At 41.1% G+C, this 27,137-nt stretch overlaps 1 protein-coding gene across 1 annotated transcript; it reads right to left on the reverse strand.

Moving 5' to 3' along the window:
- On the reverse strand, nucleotides 1-26,761 carry nos1apb (nitric oxide synthase 1 (neuronal) adaptor protein b). Its single transcript, XM_060921571.1, has 11 exons — nucleotides 26,684-26,761; nucleotides 26,479-26,550; nucleotides 23,104-23,196; nucleotides 22,958-23,016; nucleotides 16,112-16,220; nucleotides 15,655-15,733; nucleotides 14,615-14,617; nucleotides 12,674-12,771; nucleotides 10,356-10,499; nucleotides 444-612; nucleotides 1-311 (listed from the first exon to the last, which is right to left on the reverse strand). The coding sequence occupies exons 1-11, from the start codon at nucleotides 26,759-26,761 to the stop codon at nucleotides 1-3; spliced, it is 1,215 nt and encodes a 404-aa protein (XP_060777554.1).
- Nucleotides 26,762-27,137: the final 376 nt, after the last annotated feature.

Genomic DNA, 27,137 nt, shown 5'->3' on the forward strand with positions numbered 1-27,137 from the left:
TTATTGGCCCCAGCTCTCCCTATCATCACTCTCATCCGTATTCGATTCATATCCAGATGCAATACCCGATTCCCTAAACCCAGGAAGCTCCAAAGTGCAGAAAAAGTGAGCCTCGGTAGGAGAACTCTCACTTCGCTCTTCGTCTTGACCCTGGCCTGAATCCCGGTCCTGCTCTGGCTTCTTTTCACCGTTCGAAGACTCTGGAAAGAAGCTGAACGGATCCAGATGCACCACATTAGGCTTCTTCAGGGGTGAGAAATGAGGAACGTTGTCTCTCAGAGCAATCTCCAACAGGCTGTCCTGAGATCCCACTGCAGGAGACAGAGGATTCAATAAAAGTGAAAAGATCTGAATTTGCCACTAAGAGGTGTCTACCTTTTTTTTTTGCAAGATTTGTGATGGAGAAAGGGGGAGGAGAAAAAATACAAGTGGTGAAAGCTCACTGGCAGAGGAGGACGAGTGTGTGCGGAGCTCCAGCTCCTGGATGTGTTTGATGAGCATGGAGAGGTGTTGCAGGAGCTCGCCATTCTGCTGCAGGAGCTGCTGAGCTCGAACCTGAGCCTCTGTCCTCGCCCGTGCCTCCAAACACAGCTGCTGCTGGAGCAGGGCAGCCTGACAATGACAAACAGAAAAAAACTCCAATGATTATCAAACATCAATAATAATAACAACCTTTCTGTGTGGAGTTTGCATGTTCTCTCTGTGTCTGCATGGGTTTCCTCCCGGTGCTCCGGTTTCCCCCACAGCCCAAAGACATGCAGGTTAGGCTAATTGGTGGCTCTAAATTGACCGTATGTGTGAACATGAGTCTGAATGGTTGTTTGTCTCTATGTGTCACCCCTGCAATGATCTGGCAACTTGTCCAAGGTGTACTCTGCCTCTCGCACAGTCAACAAAACTCGATGCCGATTATTCATTTCTCTCAAGCTGGGATAGGCTCCAGCTTGCCTGCAACCCTGCACAGAATAATTGGTTAGAGATAATGGATGGATGGATGGATGGATGGATGGGTGGATGGATAATAACAACCATACATCAGTTGTAGTACCCCAGTTACATACATAACCTTCCATCAGACCTTTGTCACAAGGGTTTGTCCTGATGGCAAATTTCACCAGACAATAATATACAGTATTCATAAAGTATATAGTCCAAATACCATATTTTATTGATATTGAGAACTCTGTTAGGACACACAGGCTACAAACTGTACTTGCAGTGTGTCTGAATTTAGCATTCAATTTACTAAGGCTGTAGTACATAATGCAAACTGCAGCTATTAAATGCACATACTTCTGCAATACGGCTGCCACAGAAATGGTCTGAGGTGCAACATTTTCAGTTTTACCACTTGGCTGGCTCCTGCCAACCACTCACCTTGATACAGAATGTCCATACTATGTGGGTAGTGTGTGGCCTGTGACTGCCTTTATCATCATGACAGCTCTGTCTCCCTGTTGGTGTGGTGGTGCAAGGGCATCAAGACGACTATTGGATTTTGTGAACAGGGTGGGTACTCTTCTAGGGGGTACTAACCCAAAGGGAAGGATCCTGAACTGATATGTCAATTGGAACATGGAAATATGACATCCTTTAGATTCATATCAGGTTCATAGCCCCATCCTTTCTGGTATCCATCCATCCATTATCCATAACCGCTTATCCTGTACAGGGTCATGGGCAAGCTGGAGCCTATCCCAGCTGACTATGGGTGAGAGGCAGGGTACACCCTGGACAAGTCACCATGTCATCACAGTGCTGACACATACAGACAAACAACCATTCACACTCACATTCACACCTGTGGTCAATTTAGAACCACCAATTAGGCTAACCTGCATGTCTTTGGACTGTGGGGGAAACCAGAGCACCTGGAGGAAACCCATACAGACACAGGGAGAGCATGCAAACTCCATGCAGAAAGGCGTCCTTCAGCTAATGGGCTTGAACCCAGAACCTTCTTGCTGTGATGTGACAGTGCTAACCACTGCACGACCGTGCCGCCCCATATCTGGTATGTACAGCAGTTAACAAGACACTTACATCTTTTTTGGAATCTGAAAATATCTTTAAAACCTATCTATTTTGTAGTTGTCAACTGTCACGACTTTGCCATGAGACTCACAATTTTTTGCACTGAATCACACTCTCGTGCTTCCACTGTCAAATTCTCATGATTTTTCATATATATTAATGGGGGGGGGGCGGCACGGTGGTGTAGTGGTTAGTGCTGTCGCCTCACAGCAAGAAGGTCCGGGTTCGAGCCCCGTGGCCGGTGAGGGCCTTTCTGTGCGGAGTTTGCATGTTCTCCCCGTGTTTGCATGGGTTTCCTCCGGGTGCTCCGGTTTCCCCCACAGTCCAAAGACATGCAAGTTAGGTTAACTGGTGACTCTAAATTGACCGTAGGTGTGAATGTGAGTGTGAATGGTTGTCTGTGTCTATGTGTCAGCCCTGTGATGACCTGGCAACTTGTCCAGGGTGTACCCCGCCTTTCGCCTGTAGTCAGCTGGGATAGGCTCCAGCTTGCCTGCAACCCTGTAGAACAGGATAAAGTGGCTAGAGATAATGAGATGAGATATATTAATGGAAAACAAAGCATTATTGATGCACCAGTGCATGCAATGTCCACTTTGGACACAATATCGTGTTTCCAGAAGCCTAGTGAAAGAGCTTTTGAAAGGACGTTCATGACTGACTGCAGGAAGTCAACCAATGAAATCGAATCTTACTTTGTCATCATTTCCACATTACCGGTGGGAAAGACGCACATGCCAAAAATTACTGACCGCGATTCTGGATCTGAGGGCCCTCCAAGTTCTACAAAACAGAAAATTTCCAAGCATCAAGGTGCAGCTAAGTATGATATGAAGTTTAATTCCAACTAGTCCAAAATCTGTCCATGCATTATCACTGATTCAGTGAGCAAGCACCATTTCTGATGCACTGTTTGCAACAGGAGTATCAGTTGTAAACACCAAGGCCTTCGAGATGTTGAACTTCACATGCAAAGAAAGTCTCATAAAGATCTTGAAAAAGCGAGATCATCATCAGGATCACTCTTGGCCATGTTTGCAGCACAGACTTCTGTCAGTGAGAAGGTATCATTTTATATTTTATCATGTTTAAAAAAAGTTAAACAGACTATGTTTCAATTAATCTAAGCTCAACTGGATTTATTTGCAAAGTTGCTAAGTTAAAGTAAAATAATAACTTATTTTGAACTGTCCCACAGATATGTTATCATAAATGTATAGCCAAATATTTTTTTCAACAGGAACTTTGCATGCTGTGTTTGATATGTTTATTATTGTTACAGTAGTAGCCTAGCTAGTCTGTGTTGGTGACAGGAAATAAAAAAAAGAACATAAATGTATAAATATATAATTGGAAGTTATTACTATAACATTGATATTAAGGTTTTGGGATTTTTGGTGATGGTATTCATCTCATCTCATTATCTGTAGCTGCTTTATCCTGGTCATCACAGGGCTGACACATAGACACAGACAACCATTCACACTCACATTCACACCTACGGTCAATTTAGAGTCACCAGTTAACCTAACCTGCATGTCTTTGGACTGTGTGGGAAACCGGAGCACCCGGAGGGAACCCACGCGGACATGGGGAGAACATGCAAACTCTGCACAGAAAGGCCCTCGCCGGCCACGGGGCTCAAACCCGGACCTTCTTGCTGCGAGGCGACAGCACTAACCACTACACCACCGTGTCGCCCGGTGATAGTATTACTTTGAGTAATTCACTAATTTTATATTTCTTTAATATTATCTTTCTAATAATTTATTTAATATTATAAACTGTAATGAATAAATATTTTATAAATTATATTTAATACATATGACAGAATATTTACTCAGCTTGTAGTGTTATATTCAGATAATTTTTTTGTAATGAAATAATTATTTATTTACTCTTTCATTTAATAAAGGGCAAAATAAACCCCAAACTATGCTGCAATAAACTGCAAACACATTCACTTTTATGACTATGCATAGTTTTTTTTTTAATGAATCCTGGAATACATTTATCTAACAGTAATAATGTTGAGTGTCTGTATTTGATGAATTTTTGCTTCATATCCCCTTTTGCTTTATAGCCCCCATATTTGGGCATAACATGTACAATTATACACATGAAGTTCCATAGCATGACGTTCCATAACATTTTTCCTTGTGTCCGAAGGGGATATTCACCCTAAGGCCACCAATTCTCTCTTAAAGTTGGAAAAATCATTTTGCCCCCCTAGACCCCCCACTAAGGCTTTGCCCTGGACCTGACTGGGGCCTACAGCCCCTGGACCCTGGCTTTCTCACTTCTTTTTCATTTTGGGGTTGACGGCTATGCTATTTTCATCCCATCACTGGGAGAGTGTGAGCTTGAATCTCAACAATGCCACTGCTGCCCAGGGCCAGAAGCCAAATTTGGTTTTGCTACTAGGTGGGAGGGATGACATATTCTTTCTCCCTTGTCAATCACAGTGACACTAGCCAATCATGTGCATCTGGGAGCTCATGTATGAAGAAGAGGATGGATAGCACTGTTCTCTGAGCATTTTACACTGCCCTATGATGCCACGTGTGCAGAAGTTAAAAAATGATTCTTCATGTGTCTTGGAGGAAGCATGTGTTAGCCTTCACCCTTCCCCATTTGCTGGATGTTGTATGATATGAGAACTGGCTAGTGGGTGTTAGAGAACAGGTTAATATGGATGAAGATGCAGGTTAGTGTTATTTATTAAGATCCAAAACAGAAAAATCCAAAATGTTCATCAGTGGCAATGTCAAAGTCAGGCAAGGGTCAGGTGATGAACAAATATCAATATATCAAGGGCAAGATCAGAGAGCAAAAACCAACAAAGTCAAAAACTAGAGTAACAAAATATGAACAATCAAGTCTTGGTAAAATCTGGCAACAATTAAACAGGGCATTTACTTTGCACATATGTGTACTAAGAGTCCTTATATGCTGTGGGCTGTGATTGTGTGAAATGATGAACAGGTGTGCATGATTAAAAGTCTGGTGACTGTGAACATGAAAGTGTGTGTGGGTGTTGTATTCTGTGGAGGCCATGTTTGTAGGCTGCAGTGTGTTCTGGGAAGTGGAGATTAGTGTGGATTCCGGTGGAGACATAACAGAACCCCTCCCTAAAGAGCTCGTTCTGGGAGCAGAACTCTAGGTGACCACTAGGGTGAGGGCCATGGTTCTCAGGATGGATGGCATGAAATTCATGGCAAAGGAGAGGGTCAAGTACATTGTGAGCTAGAATTTAACATTGTTCCTCCATGTCAAGGCAGACTGTCCTTCCATGTCAAGGGGTGCAGGTAGCATAGTTGGATGAACATTAGAACCAAGTGGACCAGGGATGATGAGCTTGAGACACGAGACACAGAATGATGGAGCAAGTTGACAGAGGCATGATGAAGCTATGGCCTAAAGTTTAGAGAAGCAGCTTTGGGACCGAAGGCTCATCTGTTTGATGCCCTGGACCAGCAGGAATGGCTGAAGTGCTGTTGAGCAAGGTACCTAACCCAACTACTCCCCAGGCTGCCCACTGCTGTGGGTATTGTCAGGGTCTTGTTGTATGTTGCTCTGGAAAAGAATGTCTGTTAAATGCCTGTAATGCATGGTAATACAAGCCACTTCATTGATATGGTGACAGATCTTGTAAGGGCCAGTGTACCTGTCATTGAGTTTTTTGCACCCCTGCATGTTCCTGAGTATACAATCACCTGGTTGATACTGGGGAGTTTTACTTTGGTGATAGTCAACAAGCTGTTTGATTCTCCTCGCCACTCATTTCTAGTTTTGGTGGGTGCTCTCCTACACTTGCTCACTCTGCCTGACCTTGTCATTTACTGTGGGTGAGTCTGCAGGAACAGCTTTTCATGGCCAAGAGCTTTGCAGAATTGTGCAAGGAATTCTGGACATATTCAGCCCAGGGGAGAAACTGTGCCCAGTCATTGTCATTCTCAGAAAACATGGTTAAAGATGAATTCCGCTATTTTGAAAGTGGTGGGTAAGCTTGGCAGGGGAACAAGCCACAAAGACTTGAGGATGCAGCCAATGACTGTCATAATTATCTTATTCCCTCTGGATATAGGAAGGTCAGTGACAATAGTAATGTGGGACCAGGGATGCTGTGGCATGGATAGTGGCATGAGTTTACCTGGTGGTAGCATGTGGGGTACCTTGGCTTGTGCACAATCAGGTACATACTTGGCTTTAAGTAACTGATATGTTCTCTGTGTGCCTTGCTGGCCTGTGGCAGGAGCTGTGTGTAGTAGATGATGAGTCTGCCTTTCCACTTATGTGGCATGAAGGTGAGGTTCAGGGGGCATGAATCAGGTTCTTGCTGTACCAGAGAATTTGCTGTCTCATGGTCAACGTGCCAGGTTAGAGCTCCAGTAAAGCAGGAGGGAAGCAGTATAGGTTCTGGTTCAGGATTACTGCTTTTGGCAGGAAATGCACAAGACAGAGGATTAGCCTTAGTATTCTACATCCCTCATCAATACAACAGTTTGAAGTTAAAGCATCTGAAGACCAGGACCCACTGAGCCTGTTGTGGGTTCAGATGCTTGGTTGTCTTCAAATGCTCAAGGTTTTTGTGGTCAGTGAAGATTGTGAAGGGATACATTGCTCCCTAAATCCAGTGGTGCCACTCCTCCAAGACAAGCTTCACTGCCATCAGTTCACAATTTACCATTTTGAGACAATACTCCCACTCCCGTTTCAGAGGTGTCCACCTGTACGACAAAGGGCTTGGACAGGTCTGTGTGTTTAAGGATGGGGGCTGGTGAAAATACAGTCTTAAGCTTATGGAAGGCCTCATTAGTTGCTTTGTTCCATGCCAATCACTTGGGAACTTTCTTGAGAAGTGACGTGAAAGGATTAGCGATGGAACTGAAGTCTCTTTTGAATGTTTGATAGAAGTTGGCAAAGCTGGAGATCCTTAAGCTTTTTGATGGTCTTGGGAGTGGGCCACTCAGTTAGGGCTGCCACTTTGGCTTGGTCTATAGCTACGCCTTCAGGACTGATGGTATAACCCAGGAATGATAACATGGAGACAAGAAACTCACATTTTTCCTATTTTATGTAGAGCTGATTCTTCAAGAGAAAAGACAGAACCTTCTTGACATGAATGGCATGGCTTTCCAAGAAAAGGGAATAAATCAATATGTTGCCAATCTATGATATGGCAAATTTGTCCAGCATCTCCCTCAACACATCGTAAATCAGGCAATGGAACACCAATGAGAGACTTTAAGGCATGACACAGTACTCCAAGTGGACAGAGATGGTGCTAAAAGCCATCTTCCGCTCATCACCTTTTCTGATATGCACAAGATTGTAGGCACTGCATAAATCAAGCTGAGTGAACACTCTTGCTGATTTGACCTATTCAAGGGCTGAGGGGACAAGTGGAAGTTGGTAATAATATTTATTGTGATCTGGTTTAGATTGCAGTAGTCTATGCATTGATGAAACCTCCCACCATCTTCGCTACAAAGATAAGACAAGACAAGAAGCCTTTATTTATCACATGTACACTCAAGCACAGACTTAAGCATAGTGAAATTCCTCCTCTGCATTTAACCCATCTGAAGTAGTGAACACACACACACACACACACACACAAGTGAGCAATGAGCACACACACACACACACACACACACACACACACACACACAGTGGGAAGCTATGCTACAGTGACCGGGGAGCAGGTGGGGGTTAAGTGCCTTGCTCAAGGGCACTTCAGCTCAACCTTCAGGCCATGGCTACCCTATGTTAACCTAACTGCATGTTTTTGGACTGTGGGAGAAACCAGAGCACCTGGAGGAAACCTATGCAGACACGCAGAGAACATGCAAACTCCACACAGAAAGGCCCCCATTGGCTACTGGGCTCAAACCCAGAACCTTCTTGCTGTGAGGTGATGATGGTAACCACTACACCACTGTGCTGCCCAGATCCCAGATGAGGCAGGATTAGTGTATGGATGTATGTACCCTTGCTGGAGAGCTTTCTGGACATAATCTTCCATTGCTTGCTGCTCTGTTAGTGACAGTAAATAGATCCAGTTGCGAGGTGTTGTGGTCATTTGAATGAGCTCAACAGCACAATCGTAGTGTCTATGGGGTGGTAGGCCACTCCCTTTGATTGTGTTGAACACTTCCATGAATTCATGATAGTCTTTAGGAATGTCAATGGTGGTTGCTGGGCTGGGACTTTCCATTGTTGTGGACATGATGGAGAGCCATGGCAGCTGAAAATCCTGGTGATTAAGTTGCTCAGACCACTTGGTAATTTCTTCATCTTGCCAGGAAATCTGGGGATCATGGTGACTCATCCAGAGAAAGCCAAGGAATATGGGATTTTTGGTGGTGTTGATGACAAGGAAGGAGACTGACTCTTGATGGAGCATGTTGACCTGAAGTAGAAGGATTTTGGTGCCTTTGCTGATTGGTCTGTCATCAATAGCATTGACATGCAAAGGGTGCTACAGGGGTTGTGTGGGGATATTGTTGTGTCTTAATGCTGTCATGGTTCATGAAATTGCCAGTAGCTCTGGAGTCAATCAGGGCTGAGAGAACAGAGACAGTATCTGAGTGTCGAATCAGAATGCTGAATGTAAAAGCTTGGTGAGACAGAACCCGTGATAGACTAACTGTAGGTGTACTGTTTGCAGCGGTGGTTCTCTCAGCCTGGTCAGAGGAGGTGTAGGGCTTGGAATAAGTAGGACACTGAGTTACAAAGTGATTGGGGTTAGGTCAGTTGAAACAAAGTTTCTCCCTTCTTTGCTTCATGTGCTTGGTGAGGCCTAACTTGGTGCATTTCAACTGCATGGGCTCATTGTGGTCAGACATGGGCATGGGGCTCATCATTCCCCGGTAGGCTTGGCAATTGCTGATGAGTTGTTTGAGGCAGACTGTCAAATGAAAAAACATGTTGAGGGACATTTTATCATTGTGGCAAGCCAGCTCTGTGAGCATTTCTGCTTTCAGTGCTGGTCCATTCCATCTGCTTCTTGCTGCCAATTCCACTGCATACTCTGTGGTATTTCTTCTCCCCTGAATGACAGCCAACAGTTGTTCACTGATTTCCTTGCCTTCTGAAGTGTGGTTGAAAATGCTGAAAAACTGTTTGACAAAGCAGTTATACCAGGACAGGAACTCCCTGCACTGTAAACAAACTGCGGTGGCCTATCTGTGGCTTTCTCAGTAAGCAGACTGAGGAACTGCATGATTTTCTGCTGATCGAAGGCACCTGATTGGTCAGGGAAGTACAGGGAGCATTGCGGCAGAAAGCCCTTTCATAGTGCAGTTTCATCTGAAATTTTTTCAGGACAGAATATAAGTAAGCTTAGAGGTGCAACGGAGTTTTGCTGTAACATGAGAGTTTGGGGGACAGCATTGGTGAGCAGGTTCACCTGGGCATCCAGCTTGCCTGAGCGTTGCTGTTGTTCTCCCACCAGCATCCTTTGAGCTAACATGGCTTCTCTCCGGCTCATTCCTCCTACTGCATCCATGGAGAATGATTAATTAATCTGTTAGAGAACAGGCTAATGGATGCAGATTAGTGTTATTTCTTAAGATCCAAAACAGGCAAATCCAAAATGTTAATCTGTGGCAAAGTCAAAGTTAGGCAAGGGTCAGGCAATGAACAAACAGCAATATATATCAAGGGCAAGATTAGAGATCAAAAATCAGGAAATAAACAAAGTAGCAAAATGTAAATAATCAAGGCTTGGCAAGTCTGGCAACAATTACACAGATGGTTTACTTTACAAATCTGTGTGTTCACTGCGAGTCCTGAAATGTTGTGGGCTATGATTGTGTGAAATGATGGACAGGTGTGCATGGTTAAAAGTCTGGTGACTGTGAACATGAAAATGTCCATGCTGTGTGGGTGTTGTAGTCCATGGTGGCCATGTTTGTAGGCCGCAATATGTTCTGGGAAGTGGAGATTAGTGTGGATTTCAGCATAGACCTTACAGTGGGTAGGGAAAAATGAAAAATCGGTGGAGTCTGACAGTAAAAGTGTAAATGATACCCTGTGGACAGTGTGATCATTAACCATTGGTCTGCTGTTATGAAGCTCAAAGGGGAGAACCCACCCACTGCCAACTGTCAGTGTTAGAATCAACATTGGGACCCCTTGGTAGTTTCAGTAAATTATTTTAAAAACTGTAACTTTTATTTACAAAACTAAAAAAGCCAAGATATTGCCTTGTTGTTACTGAGGATAAACTTGGGGTTAGGTTTCAGTGTAGCCATAGCATTAATTAGGTACAGTAATAATAATATCAACTGAAGATCCTCAGTGTGTGTTTTTGCCTGTGCTGAAGCAGCCTGGCTCTTCTGTTCCTGCTGTTTGAGCTGTTTCTTCAGGAGCTGGACCCGGTGGCTCAATGACAGGTGCTCTGGGATCAGAGACAGCAGTCCTGATGGCTCTATTTCCACCACGGTATCTTCAGAGACCTGGGGACAGAGAAAAGTTTCATTAATTTATTGATTTTAGTCTCAGGAAATGGACTGAGACCAAGACATATTTCCAATGTTTTGTCTTTTGAGTTCTGAGAACACAGTGAACTGTGTAGTGTATAATCCATCCATCCATCCATCCATCCATCCATCCATCCATCCATCCATTATCTATAGCCACTTATCCTGTTCTATAGGGTCACAGGCAAGCTGGAGCCTATCCTAGCTGACTATGGCCAAGAGGTGGGGTACACCCTGGACAAGTCGCCAGGTTACATAGTATCTCATCTCATCTCATTATCTCTAGCCGCTTTATCCTGTTCTACAGGGTCGCAGGTGAGCTGGAGCCTATCCCAGCTGACTATGGGCGAAAGGCGGGGTACACCCTGGACAAGTCACCAGGTTATATAGGGTAGTATCTCATCTCATCTCATCTTATTATTTCTAGCCGCTTTATCCTGTTCTACAGGGTCGCAGGGGAGCTGGAGCCTATCCCAGCTGACTACGGTCGAAAGGCGGGGTACACCCTGGGCAAGTCTCATCTCATCTCATTATCTCTAGCCGCTTTATCCTGTTCTACAGGGTCGCAGTCAAGCTGGAGCCTATCCCAGCTGACTACGGGCAAAAGGCGGGGTACACCCTGGACAAGTCGCCAGGTTATATAGTATATAATATATTATTATATTTTTATTATGCTATATTATATATTACATATTTTAAATTCTTATTTCTGCATTTCATTTATATCATAGAATAAATTAGATGGTTACTGAGAAAACCCTGCAATAGATTGATGACCTGTTCAGGGTATACTCCACTTCTTACCCGAAGTCAGCTGGGATTGGCTCCAGCTTCCCTGCAACCCTGACAGATAAGCAATATAAATAATGGATGGATGGTTACTGAGAATCTGGTTTTATACAATATCCTAAGATGTGAGAGCTCTACTGTCCTTGGTTTTCATAAAAATGAAGTCTTAAAAATGGTTACAATCTCAAACTTTTGTTCTTTAACCATTCCTAATTTTATGGTTGGCTTGAAAGATTTCTTTGATGATTGCAAGTAAGATTATGTTGTGTCAAAAATAAGCAATATTTCATGATGCTAAACATTAGAAATATATTTAAACAAATCTCATTCTGAAGTCTGTTTTAGAATGATACCATGAAAGTTCAGGTACATGAGTACTGATGATATGCATCCATCCATCTATTATCTGTAACCGCTTATCCTGTGCAGGATCACAGGCGAGCTGGAGCCTATCCCAGCTGACCATGGGCAAGAGGCAGGGTACACCCTGGACAAGTCACCAAGTCATCGCAGGGCTGACACAAAGACAAACAACCATTCACACTCACATTCACACCTACGGTCAATTTAGAGCCACCAATTAGCCTAACCTGCATGTCTTTGGGGGAAACTGGAGCACCCGGAGGAAACCCACGCAGACACAAGGAAAACATGCAAACTCCACACAGAAAGGACCCCGTCAGCCACTGGGCTTGAACCCAGAACCTTCTTGCTGTGAGGTGACAGTGCTAACCACTACACCACCGTGCCACCCTGATGATATGCAGGCCATGTACATTTTATTAATTATAGACTTGATAGAAATGCTAAAACAACATGCTCGAGGTTGCATTATTAATTACAGCACAGAAGAAAACATCAAAATCCCACAAGAAAGCTGGTGGTATTTTCATGTTATCCAAGATGACTTGTTTGATACTGCTTATAATTTTGTAGCCAATCATGTGTCAGCAGCATAGTGCACAAAATCATACAGATACATACTAATATAATCATATAATCAACATTTACTGTAGTGAAGAGAAAAGCATCACAGAATGCACACCAACCCTTGAGATGCATGAGCTACAAGAGCAGAAGATCACAACTGTCAACTGTCCAGTTTTGGTGAATCTGTATTTTCTGAAGTCTCTTGAGTTTTTGCAGCTCTTCATGCAATGAAGGTAAATTATTTTCTTCCTCAGCATACTAGAGCTTTACATCTTAAGAATTACATTTACTTGGTCTTATGATATAATTTACTGTACTACAAGTCCCAGTGTGTACAAAACAGCTGCATGGAGACCTATTTTTTTAAAAAAAAAATCTTTTACAAAATTGCATTTATTATGCATGTTAATCAAAGTGCATCGAGACAGTACCTTTACATCTGTCTTCTGCATCATCTCCTCTGGGTTGGTATCAGCATCTGGAGTGTCCTCCTCATCTCTTCTCTCCTCCTCACACTTCACCAACCATTCTGTCAACACAAATTGACAAAATCATTTGAACAATCTTCCACTTGACTAGTACAGTTAAAAGTATTTGTACTTGTAATATTATCAACAGTTTTGGCTTTAAAAATACAACCCCAATTCCAAAAAAGTTGGAACAATGTGTAAAGCATGAATAAAAACAGAATCAGATAATCTACAAATCATGGAAACTCTATATTTCTTTGAAAATAGTACAAAGACAACATATCAAATGTTGAAACTGAGAAATTTTATTGTTTTTTGAAAAAATATATGCTCATTTTGAATTTGATATCAGCAACATGTTTCAGAAAAGTTGGGACAGGGGCAACAATAGACTGAAAAAGTTGCATAATGGTAAAATAATAATAATAATAATTTGGTTAATTGGCAACAGGTCAGTAAGATGATTGGGTATAAAAAGAGCATCCCAGAGAGGCGGAGTCTCTCAGAAGTAAAGATGGGGCGGGGTTCACTGCTCTGTGAAAGACTGCATGGGCAAACAGCGCAACAATTTAAGAATAACGTTCCTCAATGTTAAACCACAAAGAATTTGTGGATCACATCATCTATGGTCCATAATATCCTTAAAAGATCCAGAGAATCTGGAGAAATCTCTGTATGCAAGAGACAAGACTGAAAACTAACATTGGATGCCTGTGATCTTCAGGCCCTCAGGAGACACTACATTAAAAGCAGACACGTGTCTGTAGTGGAAATCACTGTATGGGCTCAGGAACACTTCAGAAAACCATCGTCTGTGAAAACAGTTCATTACTGCATCCACAAATGCAAGTTAAAACCAGATATAAACAATATCCAGAAACACCTCCCCCTTCTCTGGGCCCGAACTCTTTTATGATGGACTGAGGCGAAGTGGAAAACTGTCCCGAGGCCTGACGAATCAAAAGTAGAAATTCTTTTTAGAAATCATGGACACCACGTCCTCCAGGCTAAAGAGGAGAGGGACCATCCGGCTTGTTATCAATGCACAGTTCAAAAGCAGCATCTGTGATGGTATGAGGGGACATTAGCGCACATGACATGGGGAGCTTGTACATCTGGGAAGGCATCATTAATGCTGAATGATGTAAACATGTTTCAGAGCAATATGCTGCCATCCAGACTAAATCTTTTTCAGGGAAGGCCTTCCTTCTTTCAGCAAGATAACGACAAACTGCTTTCTGCACATATTACAACTGCATGGCTCCGTAGTAAAAGAGTCCGGGTGCTAAACTGGCCTGCCGCAGTCCAGACCTGTCTCCCAGTTAAAACATTTGGCGCATTATGAAGTGCAAATTACAACAAAGGAGACCCCGAACTGTTGAGCAGCTGAAATTGTATATCAGCAAAGAATGGGACAACATTTCTCTTTCAGATCTACAGCAATTGGTCTCCTCAGTTCCTAAACGTTTACAGAGTGTTGTTAAAAGTAGCGGTGATGCAACACAGTGGTAAACATGCCCCTGTCCCAACTTTTCTGAAATGTGTTGCTGACATCAAATTCAAAATGAGCATATATTTTTAAAAAAACAATAAAATTTCTCAATTTCAACACTTGATATGTTGTCTTTGTACTATTTTCAATGAACTATAGGGTTTTCACGATTTGCAAATTATCACATTCTGTTTTTATTTACAGTTTACACAGCGTCCCAACATTTTTGGAATTGGGGTTGTAAGAACGTTCTCTCTTACAGCTCTCAACCGAATCAGGGTAGCCCTCCGTGAGCATTACTCTAGGAAAAATGTCTCGTCTTTCAACTTCACAGCTTCCCTTACCAATGATATCAACCAGAGTGTCCTAAGGTTAACACCATGACAGACACTAGGTGGGTTTCCATTAACCTGCTTGATGCGCAATTTGAAATAGCGAACTAAAAAATGAGTAACGGAAACATGAATTTCAAAAAACTCTCAAATATTGCAAGAAAGTTTATATGCTCATATGAGGTGGCTTTTCAGATGAAATGACAAAGCAATATGGTGTAAAATTGAAATGGGAACATATTTTTCACATTTAAGTCACATGGCATGGCATCAAGAGGAACAAAACCAGTGGAAATCACCACTTTTTAATTGGAATGACTTTTAATTCATGAGAGGTGCTCAAAAGTGCACATCTTTCTGCAGGGGTGTCCAGACTTAGCAAGAAAGGGCTGGTGTAGGTTTTCATTCCAAGCAAGCAGAGGCCAAACCTAATAGTCTATTGAAAGCCAAGATCAACTGGTTAAACAGGTGGAATCAGGCTGCTTGACTGGAATGAAAACCTGCACCAACACCAAGCCTTTCTGGATAAGTCTGAACACCCTTGCAGTACCCACTCAGGCACCTGTCCCACTTTCTCCAAGAAGCCTAACCACTCTGAACTGCCATTTGATACTTGGAAGTTTTGATACTTCATAGAAGCATCACTCTTGTCTACTCGGAAAACTCTACATGCAAGGCCCAAATGAGGTATATCTCCTCTGGGAAATCCAAGAAACCCTGATGGAGAAGCTTGGTGTCAAAGGCCATGGGTGGATGTAAGACAGACTATATTTAGTCCATATCTTTGCAGCTTTCATGCTGCTTCAGACTCTGAAGTGTCCCTGCCATTGAAGTGACATTCCATGTTACCAAACACAGTTTAGACAGGCCTAGTCAAACACTATCCATAAGCGCTGATTCCAAAAGTGTTCGTTAAACTAAACTATTTCATTAACTGATCCAGTGCATCAAAGGTACAATTTCTTTAGAGGAAAGAAAATGATCTGTAATAACAACACTCACCAGACAAAATACCTTTTTTATATGATTAGATTCGCAACAAGAAATATTATTATGACTTGAAAATTATTTGCTGAATCAGAAACCCCCCCGAAATAAAGTACTAATTATAGACTTACCATCCACAGTGTCCAGGCTCTGTTTATGACAAACCTCAAATGCCTGTCCGACTGTCTGCACAATTCTCATAGCCTGACTCTAACACCACAACAATGGAAGAGAAGGAAAAGAAAGGAATTAACTGTATACAATTGCAATCATTTTTGATAAATGGGACTAAACTCACATTTTTCTCTATTTCCTTCCTACATTTCTTTGTATTCGTAGATAACTGCTTCATAGTCCTTCGTTCTTCAAAATTTCTTCAAGAAACTATAACCAATGGATTTTATGGTGCAGTCAATAAAAAGGAGATTAGATCAACCTCTACCGAACTCATTAGTATTCAACCCTGATCACACAAGCATCAAGCCTGCTCCATGTCCATACCAAATCAATTCATCTGCTCTGCGGGAAGACATTAAAAATCACATTTGTCTACTGGTTCATCCATACAATGTCAATTATCCGACTGACCTTTCTCTTGGATTTGAACACGTTGCAGCGGAACACATTACTCTTCTTATCTTTTGCAATATAACTGAAGATTTTAAGGTCTTGGGAATCATGGGACACATAGAATATTCTGGGAAAGGAAAAAAAGAAATACATATGATCCAATAAAATAGATAAATGCAAGTGAACATTTCGAGAACAACCAGAAAATATAAAATATATTCAAACCATACCTATTCAGCAGATCTGAAAAGTAGTACAGGACTAAGAAGTAATTTAGGATTCACAGAAAATTATATACTTTTATGCTGATTTATAGATGAATGTGCAACTGGAATTATTTTATACTATATGCGAAAGAAACTAATAAATTAATGGATGTTGTGTTAAAAACATAACTTGAACATGGCACCATGTTAGTGGCAGTTGTCAGCTTTGTCTAATTTCTGATTTATATTGTGTTTTATCATGTGTTTTACAAGTCTAATGCTTTACTCCTGTACATTGTCATTGTTACCTCTGCCGACTTTGTTGGAGTAGGTTAGGTTTTTGAGTCAGTTTGTTTGACTTTTCCCAATATAACTCAAAAGCTAGTGAATGGATTTTGATGATATTTGGAGGAAAGGTGAACCATACACCAAGGAATAATTGATTGAGTCAAATCCAGATATGTACACTACCATTCAAAAGTTTGGGGTCACTTTGAAATTTCCTTATTTTTGAAAGAAAAGCACTGCACTGTAAAATATAATAAGTTGACTTTACTTAAAAAAATATGCAAAGTCGTTGCCTCAAAAAAAGTAATTTATGTTGATTTAGATAAATTAGATTGGGTTAACTTATTTTTTGTGAGTTTGCAGTACTCAAATTAACTTAGATTAGTTTGATTACATTAACTTATTTATTTTGAGTTTGCAGTACTCACATAAACTTATATTAATTTGATTACATTAACTTATTTATTGTGAGTTTGCAGTACTCATCTTATATAATTTTGATTACATTAACTTGTACTGTAAACTTAAAATAAATAAGTTAATGTAATCAAAATTATATAAGATGAGTACTGCAAACTCACAATAAATAAGTTAATGTAATCAAATTAATATAAGTTTATGTGAGTACTGCAAACTCAAAATAAATAAGTTAATGTAATCAAACTAATCTAAGTTAATTTGAGTACTGCAAACTCACAAAAAATAAGTTAACCCAATCTAATTTATCTAAATCAACATAAATTACTTTTTTTGAGGCAACGACTTTGCATATTTTTTTTAAGTAAAGTCAACTTATTATATTTTACAGTGTGTTCTTTTCAATGAAGATCACTTTAAACTAATCAGAAATCCACTCTATACATTGCTAATGTGGTAAATGACTATTCTAGCTGCAAATGTCTGGTTTTTGGTGCAATATCTCCATAGGTGTATAGAGGCCCATTTCCAGCAACTATCACTCCGGTGTTCTAATGGTACAATGTGTTTGCTCATTGCCTCAGAAGGCTAATGGATGATTAGAAAACCCTTGTACAATCATGTTAGCACAGCTGAAAACAGTTTAGCTCTTTAGAGAAGCTATAAAACTGACCTTCCTTTGAGCAGATTGAGTTTCTGGGGCATCACATTTGTGGGGTCGATTAAATGCTCAAAATGGCCAGAAAAATGTCTCGACTATATTTTCTATTCATTTTACAACTTATGGTGGTAAATAAAAGTGTGACTTTTCATGGAAAACACAAAATTGTCTGGGTGACCCCAAACTTTTGAACGGTAGTGTATGTGGATCCAGGATTTTTTTTTGTCTTTTCCCAATGTAACTCAAAAAGTAGAGAAGGCATTTTGATGAGATTTGGAGCAAGGTGGACCATGGGCCAAGCAACAATTGACTGCAACAGCATCAGCATACTGGATCAGCATGAAATGCTATTTTGCATGGATGCTCGCTAACAAAAAATGGAAATTTGTGCTTGAGGCAATTTAAAACATGCTCTTTTTTAAATTATTTCACCTACAGTGTGTGTTTAAAAGTTTAAAGCATAGATTATACTGTATAGGCACATTTTTTAATCATTAGTCATTTTGATTTTAAAATTATGGAACATAACAATATATGTACTTTAGGGTGGTCCCCAAATTTTTTTTTTTAGGATTTTGTTATGACCACCTTAGCTTTTTTTTTTTACATTGCCTAAAAGAAGTTATTGTGCGAAATTTGGTTAAGATTGAACAATGTTTAGTGGTGCCACAAAGCCATTAAAGTTTTCACTCAAGACACAATATAAAATAATGTGGCTTATTAACTGTTTCATATTAATACAAACAATACAGTAATATAACTTCCTGTGTTCAAAGTAACAATAGCTATTACTTGTCTGTGATTTTCTAAACCCTTCGGTATTATGGTATCTTGTGGAGATAAAAGAACACACTAAGGACCTCCCTAGCAGAAGGAAGCTTTCTCCCAGACAGTTCCTTGGAAGTGGGACCAATTAACCAAACATAATTGTCCTTTCTGGTGTTGTGCTTTGCACCACCGGTACTACTTGTATTACTTTTGCTAGCCATCTGAAAAACATAGAAAGAAAAACATTCACAACTTCATCAGCATATTACGATCAGTGCTCATTGTTTAAGAACCCCTTAGTGCATGAAAGTTAACCTTCTATCAGTCTATAAACTCTTCCTGCCTCTTCTTTTTCATAGAAGTGGCATATTCCCTCTAGAACTGTGACTTTTTGGGGGTTTGAGATCTTCTCTGCAACAGTCTACGCACCAACTAATGTTAATGGCTTAACCCGATTTGCAACCTCGTGTGGCACCTCTAAATATTAACCAATTTTTCTGAAATTTTGCTTGTTGCCTTCTTTTAGCCGATGTAAAAAAATGGTAGGGTGGTCGGAATGTTTTGGTAAAAAAAATTTTTTCCCATACATTTCGGGACCACCCTAATGTACTTATATCATGCTATTTACTGTGTTATAGAAATACTCAAAACGAGCCAAAAAATAGCCAAAACAACAATCCTGGTAGTTTCAATGGTGAAACTGAAACATGTGACCCAGTTCCTGGGTGGAGAATTGAGATTTTACATTAACATAATGTTAGCTCATAGAGTATTAGTATACTATTACCTTTGCTAACTTTGTTGGAGGAGGTTTTCGCTTCTGTTTGTTTGTTGGTCTTTTCCCAACATAACTCAAAAAGTATTGAATGGATTTTGATGAAATTTGGAGGAAAGGTGGGCCATGGGCCAAGGAATAAATAAGTACATTTTGATGTAAATCTGGATATGTATGTGGATCCAGGATTGAGATATGTATACAGATCCAGGATTTTTTTGGCTTCCCAACATAATTCAAAAAGTAACAGATTTTGATGAAATTTTGAGGAAAGGTGAGCCATGGGTGAAAGAATAACTGAATAGATTCCCATGCCAATCTGGATATGTATGTGGAACCAGGATATTTTTTGTGTGTGTGTATATTCTAATATGTGGCTTGGTGGAGGTATGCGCTCTCCCAAATACCCTTCTAGTTTGAATTTTTTGATTTTCTCTTTTATACACATTTAAGAAAGTTATCCCAAGTCTTCACATGTCTGTTGGCCTAACCTTATTGGTCCAGTTAGTGTATGATGAAAGAAAGATTAATTGCTATTGAAAGTGCTACATATAGGCTGTGTAGAACTCATGTGGGTAGTGTGAAAACCTGCTCATTGCCCTGTATCCTCCTTGCCCTTTTCATTTTCTTCCACAAGGGAGTCTTTAATACAGTGTAAAATATACATTTTGTAAGAGGTTTATGCAATTTCAAGATTATCCATCCATCCATCCATCCATCCATCCATCCATCCATCCATCCATCCATAACTGCTTATCCTATGCAGGGTCAAGGGCAAGCTGGAGCCTATCCCAGCTGACTATGGGTAAGAGGCAGGGTACACACTGGACAAGTTGCCAGGTCATCACAGGGCTGACATAAAGAGACAAACAACCATTCACACTCACATTCACACCTATGAGCAATTTAGAGCCACCAATTAGCCTAACCTGCATGTATTTGGGGTGGCACGGTGGTGTAGTGGTTAGCACTGTTGCCTCACAGCAAGAAGATTCTGGGTTCGAGCCCAGTGGTGGATGGGGGCCTTTCTGTGTGGAGTTTGCATGTTCTCCCCGTTCTGTGTGGGTGTCCTCCGGGCGCTCTAAAGACGTGGATTAGGTTGATTGGCTATTCTAAATTGTTCATAGGTGTGAATGTGTACCCACCACCAGATGAGAGTTTGGGTCCCTCTGGTGTGCTATAATCACCCAAGGGAATTCAGGGAAGCTAGCTGACAACTCTACTGTGAGGACAGCGACAGACAGGCATGCCTTTGGCCTGTGGGGGAAACTGCAGCACTCAGAGAAAACCGACATGGGGAGAACATGCAAACTCCACACAGAAAGGCCCCCATCCGCCACTGGGCTCGAACCAAGAACCTTCTTGCTGTGAGGCAACAGTGCTAACCACTACACCACCGTGCCACCCTAAGATTATAGAAATATAGTTATTTCCTGATTGGTGCTGAATAACAGACGATGATGACAGTTCAAGAACTCAGCTTCTGTGTTTACTATCTTGCATATGGACTCTGGAAAGGCTCAGTTCTTATCTCGCAACTTGACTTCTCCTCCTTGGCGCTTAAGGGCCATTTGAATTTCCTTTCCAAGATTAATAAAAGTCTTACCAGCATGAAACATCTTACTGGGGAATTGATCTTTACATGTTTTTTAAACAGTTTAAGGGTGTTTTCACACTCGAGCCCAGCCTCAGAACCAAGGTTGGGCTCATTTAAGGTCATAATAGCAGGTTTGCATTCACATTAAAGAATTCCTTTGGAAGCATGGCTCAACTGCACAACTCCATAAATCACACAGTTTGTGCATGTACAACCCCGATTCCAAAAAAGTTGGGACAAAGTACAAATTGTAAATAAAAATGGAATGCAATGATGTTGAAGTTTCAAAATTCCATATTTTATTCAGAATAGAACATAGATGACATATCAAATGTTTAAACTGAGAAAATGTATCATTTAAAGAGAAAAATTAGGTGATTTTAAATTTCATGACAACAACACATCTCAAAAAAGTTGGGACAAGGCCATGTTTACCACTGTGAGACATCCCCATTTCTCTTTACAACAGTCTGTAAACGTCTGGGGACTGAGGAGACAAGTTGCTCAAGTTTAGGGATAGGAATGTTAACCCATTCTTGTCTAATGTAGGATTCTAGTTGCTCAACTGTCTTAGGTCTTTTTTGTCGTATCTTCCGTTTTATGATGCGCCAAATGTTTTCTATGGGTGAAAGATGTGGACTGCAGGCTGACCAGTTCAGTACCCGGACCCTTCTTCTATGCAGCCATGATGCTGTAATTGATGCAGTATGTGGTTTGGCATTGTCATGTTGGAAAATGCAAGGTCTTCCCTGAAAGAGATGTCGTCTGGATGGGAGCATATGTTGTTCTAGAACCTGGATATACCTTTCAGCATTGATAGTGTCTTTCCAGATGTGTAAGCTGCCCATGCCACACGCACTAATGCAACCCCATACCATCAGAGATGCAGGCTTCTGAACTGAGCGCTGATAACAACTTGGGTCGTCCTTCTCCTCTTTAGTCCGAATGACACGGCGTCCCCGATTTCCATAAAGAACTTCAAATTTTGATTCGTCTGACCACAGAACAGTTTTCCACTTTGCCACAGTCCATTTTAAATGAGCCTTGGCCCAGAGAAAACGTCTGCGCTTCTGGATCATGTTTAGATACGGCTTCTTCTTTGAACTATAGAGTTTTAGCTGGCAACGGCGGATGGCACGGTGAATTGTGTTCACAGATAATGTTCTCTGGAAATATTCCTGAGCCCATTTTGTGATTTCCAATACAGAAGCATGCCTGTATGTGATGCAGTGCCGTCTAAGGGCCCGAAGATCACAGGCACCCAGTATGGTTTTCCGTCCTTGACCCTTACGCACAGAGATTCTTCCAGATTCTCTGAGTCTTTTGATGATATTATGCACTGTAGATGATGATATGTTCAAACTCTTTGCAATTTTACACTGTCGAACTCCTTTCTGATATTGCTCCACTATTTGTCAGTGCAGAATTAGGGGGATCGTTGATCCTCTTCCCATCTTTACTTTTGAGAGCCGCTGCAACTCCAAGATGCTCTTTTTATACCCAGTCATGTTAATGACCTATTGTCAATTGACCTAATGAGTTGCAATTTGGTCCTCCAGCTGTTCCTTTTTTGTACCTTTAACTTTTCCAGCCTCTTATTGCCCCTGTCCCAACTTTTTTGAGATGTGTTGCTGTCATGAAATTTCAAATGAGCCAATATTTGGCATGACATTTCAAAATGTCTCACTTTCGACATTTGATATGTTGTCTATGTTCTACTGTGAATACAATATCAGTTTTTGAGATTTGTAAATTATTGCATTCCGTTTTTATTTACAATTTGTACTTTGTCCCAACTTTTTTGGAATCAGGGGTTGTAGTTTTGCTGTTTATATGCTTTCGTACCAACACTCAAGTGGCAAAGAAAACCATGTAATGGGTTCAGGGTGTGTCAGCATGTCAGGGTCAGGGTGTCAGGGTATGAAATTGCTTGTGAACTCCATAAAGGTGAACGACAGATTCCAGTCTGCATATCTGTTCTATGTATTATTAATCATCATAACAATTGAAACAGGAAGCAATGTGACAAGAGGGACCAATTATTACTTCCACACCTGGACGTATAAAGACTGTTTTCTGTCTAATTTTTTTTATTCTTTCCATAAAAATTTGTTCATTAGAAATCATTAAGCCCTATCAATACATTTCTTACCTGTAAATGGGATCCTGTGCCAGTGTTACATGACTTTCATCCCAGCTATATGCGCTTTTCTGAGGAAATATGTAGCATAAAAAAGTTGTAAATCCTGTCATTATGAGATTTGCCATACTTAAAGACCAGACAATGCCTTTCAAGACCTTTTTTTTCTTATGCAACACCACTTTGACACCATCCACCGCCACGATGAGGCTGACTTTCATCTTCTTGATGTTCTTCATTTTAAACTCATACTGGAAATCACAAAAGCAAACAGAAAGAAACTTGTCATATTACCAAGAAACCACAAATTCCTCCATCCTGAAGACCTAACAGCTTTACATCTGACTGGTACAAAGCACTACTTTGAGATCGCACGAAAGGAAGACCAAAAGATTTGCAGAGAACGTTTTCTTTCTCGTCTTGTCAAGAAAATCAGCATGAGCTCATCGATTATTTATTTTCAACTCCCGAGATAAAGCGCTGTCCTTTTTAACCAGACGCTCAGCGATAAACCCTGGCTATCTATTTAAAAAAAAAAAAAAGTGGAAGGGTTTTTACTCTCAAAGCAAACTGGCGCAATGCTGCTGCCATAAATCTATAAGCTGGCCAGCACTGGAGCAGGTCCAAAATAAAAATGTATGTCCTTGGCTAGAAGTGCTCCTTAAAAGAAGAGGTTACATTCTCTGGACAGTTTTCATTGAATCAGAATCTTTCTATTTGAAAACATGAATTTGAAAACATGAATAATTAATGAGAGAAAAATATCTTGATAATCTTGTCATTCTTGTGACTGTTTTTGTGAGTGAATGATGAATAAAACAGGAAGCAGTGAATCGTCTATGCCAGGGGTTCCCAAACTTTTCCATGCCAAGGCCCCCCAAACAGCATTAGCTTCTGGCTGGGGACCCCCTTTGCAAACCCACAGACAATGCTACAAAATATGTAAAGAAACATCAACTTTTAGAATGTTTTCTCTTACTTTTATTCAATAGTCAATAATTGTTACATTTGTTTAGCATAAGAATATTATTAACTAACATGTTTTCAACACGGGGTGGCACGGTGGTGTAGTGGTTAGCGCTGTCGCCTCACAGCAAGAAGGTCCGGGTTCGAGCCCCGTGGCCGGCGAGGGCCTTTCTGTGCGGAGTTTGCATGCTCTCCCCGTGTCCGTGTGGGTTTCCTCCGGGTGCTCTGGTTTCCCCCACAGTCCAAAGACATGCAGGTTAGGTTAACTGGTGACTCTAAATTGACCGTGAGTGTGAATGGTTGTCTGTGTCTATGTGTCAGCCCTGTGATGACCTGGCGACTTGTCCCGGGTGTACCCCGCCTTTCGCCCATAGTCAGCTGGGATAGGCTCCAGCTTGCCTGCGACCCTGTAGAACAGGATAAAGCGGCTACAGATAATGAGATGAGATGTTTTCAACACAAATATTTTTGCACTGAACAATAAACTATATAACCTCCTGTAGTACCTGATTCAACTCGTTATCCATCCTTTTTGCGACCAGTGCCTCGCGATGGAGCATGCAGTGTGTGGCCACTACATGCGGGGCCTTCTGCTTAATGAGCGCGGTCACTCCACTGATCTTCCCGGTCATTGCCGCGGCTCCGTCCGAACACACCCCCACACACAACGGGTCCAGTCCAATCCGTTAGACTCGATGTAATCGTCCAAAACTTGAAAAATGTCTTTCCCAGTAGTTCTTCTTTCATGTGCTTTACAAAATAGTATTTCCTCCACAAATCTTTCCTGTGAAATAAATCTGATGTACACAAGCAGTTGGGCCTCATTGGATAAATCTGTGCTCTCATCCAGCCGAAGTGCGAAGTATTCGCTGGCTCTCACCTGCTCCGACAGCTGAGCAGATACGTCTTGAGCCATGTCAGCAATCCGTCGGCTCACGGTGTTATCAGAGAGTGGGACAGCATCAATTTTTTTGGCAGCATCCTCACCAAGCAATTCTTGGACAATGTCTTTGGTGGCTGGTAAAATCAAATCTTCTCCAATTGAGTGAGGTTTTTTAGCATAAGCAATGTGGTACGAGGCTAAAAATGATGTCTTCAGGGCCCGCTCGGGGACAGTAGCTTGCTGGGTGAATGCAGCAGATTGCCTGACCAAATGCTCTTCTTTGCGTCTGAAGAAATCTACTGTTTTTTCGGCATCTGTCAGATGTTTTTGTACCAAGTGACACTGAAGTTTCGAAGGTTTTAAGCACTCATTTGACAGGGTCTCCAGACAGAGGATGCATTTCGGGCAATCATGGCCATTTTTCTGTATGGCTGTAAAGCCATACTTAATGTATGCTGCCTCATATTTTCGGATTTTAGTTGGCCAGGACTTCTTAGTTTTTTTCGCAGCAGTGTCCTCCGCAGGGCTGTTGGTTTGTTCCTTCGGTCTCTTCTTCAAAAACCTGTCCATTTTGCGCTAGCAATATGCTAGCTTGAGAAGCAAAGCAGCTTGATAAATGGCGCAAACCGCAACGTCACAGGCAATCGGAGAGATGAGCATGGCAAACAACGTTTTGATATGATGTATTATTATTAATAATTATATTTTATAATAATGATTAAAAAACTAATTACAATATATTTAATAATTATTCTTTTAAAAAGTATACATTTTTTCACAATTTTTTTGTTATCGTCCCTCCAACTTTCTGAGGCCCCCCTAGCGGCCCCCACTTTGAAAACCACTGGTCTATGCGCTCCAAAAGCAGCACAAAAAGATATACAGGTATCAGAGTGCCTCCCATCCTACAAACTCTGAAATAAGACACCCAGTCAGTTTCTTTTGTTTCGCCTATTTCAGAAAACAACAAGCCATTTAGATTTGGCTCCACTTTCTATGTCACAAGTGGAGCTCATTAGAATAACCCCGCCTCCTCATTTGAGTATCTCCATTCCTGGCTTGATAACTGCCTTTGTGAATGAATATGCATGTGAAAACTGCTACCTGATTAGCTGGCGGAAACAGGGGGTGGGGTGAGCAGTGGCTCATTATCATTTAAAGGAACAGGCACTCAAATCGGCCATTTTGAAGTGGGTTGTTTAGAAAGGGTGAGAAGGGAGCTGTGGGGCTTTATCCGAGTGTTATTTTGACGAAAACATATCACAGACATTTCACTAAGACCTCAGGGAACTGTGTTGACTTGTGGAAAAGGGATATCATATGGCACCTTTAAGAAAAGTTGTGGCAAAATATTTAAATGAATAAAAAAAGTACATATTTAAATCAAATTAATACATTACTAGGTTTTAGAACATATATAAGTTAATAAAAAATGTAAATGTAATAATTTTTTTCATAACTATATTAAGTAAACACAATGTTTTAGAACGAACAAATCTACAAGTTTTTGTGCAGTGCCATAAAGTCTAATAAAGTCATCAAAATTATTCTGATGTTACAGATTATATGACAAACGATAATATCTTATCATCGATCGGCAGTTGAAATGATTTTCATTAAAAAGAAAGATTTCATTAATTATATAAATCAAATAAAAAAATTATTGAATATTAAACCCACTTACCCGGACCCTTCTCATGGCTGCCAGGATGTCGAGCCTGCTTTGGGGACGCACAATGTCCAAAGTGCCAATAAACTAAAGAGGATGAAGGACAAGGTGGACATGGGGACATCATTTAAACTCACATCTAATCTACAACCTGCTGAAACACACATATTTAGCACATCAGACAGCCTCATCAGTGACACTACTATCCCGTCACACGCACCTTCACCTGGAACGCAATGCCGCACTGGAAGCTGTCATCACTGTCATCCACCAGGTTATATTTGGTCTTCTCAGGCATCGTGCGTGTGGCTGGAAGTGATATGGAGTCAAATATGAGCTTTCACAGGAAGCCTCTGGTGACTGCCGAGTATGTCAGGATCATATCAATCAGAATAACCCTGGCCATCATTCCACTCTAACAGATCTCTATTTATCTCTTAAATAACAACCATAAAAAACCCACACCAACCTGCCTTACCTGATCAACAGAATAGAGGAACCCTCTGATGCTGATGCGTGCACAGATGCTGCCAGCCGTGCATCCGCTTACTGCATCCAGCTGTTTTATGGTTGCAGCTTCTTCTTGGCTTGTAATGTTTTGGAAGCTTGGAGGGGCTGGATGGGATTTGTTATGAAAAGCTGACATCTAGTGGTGGATCTAGTGCTAGTGGTTC

Source organism: Neoarius graeffei, chromosome 1 (genome assembly GCF_027579695.1).
Source record: "Neoarius graeffei isolate fNeoGra1 chromosome 1, fNeoGra1.pri, whole genome shotgun sequence".
NCBI lineage: Eukaryota > Metazoa > Chordata > Actinopteri > Siluriformes > Ariidae > Neoarius > Neoarius graeffei.

Excerpts from the sequence above, each read along its gene's own strand:
- nos1apb (XM_060921571.1), bottom strand. The coding sequence starts at position 26,761 with ATGCCTGAGAAGACCAAATATAACCTGGTGGATGACAGTGATGACAGC. Across the intron at positions 16,221-22,957 it reads GCACAGGATCCCATTTACAG|AATATTCTATGTGTCCCATG; the intron begins GTAAGAAATGTA and ends TTCCTTTCCCAG. Across the intron at positions 15,734-16,111 it reads TGTTCAAATCCAAGAGAAAG|AGTCAGGCTATGAGAATTGT; the intron begins GTCAGTCGGATA and ends TTGTGGTGTTAG.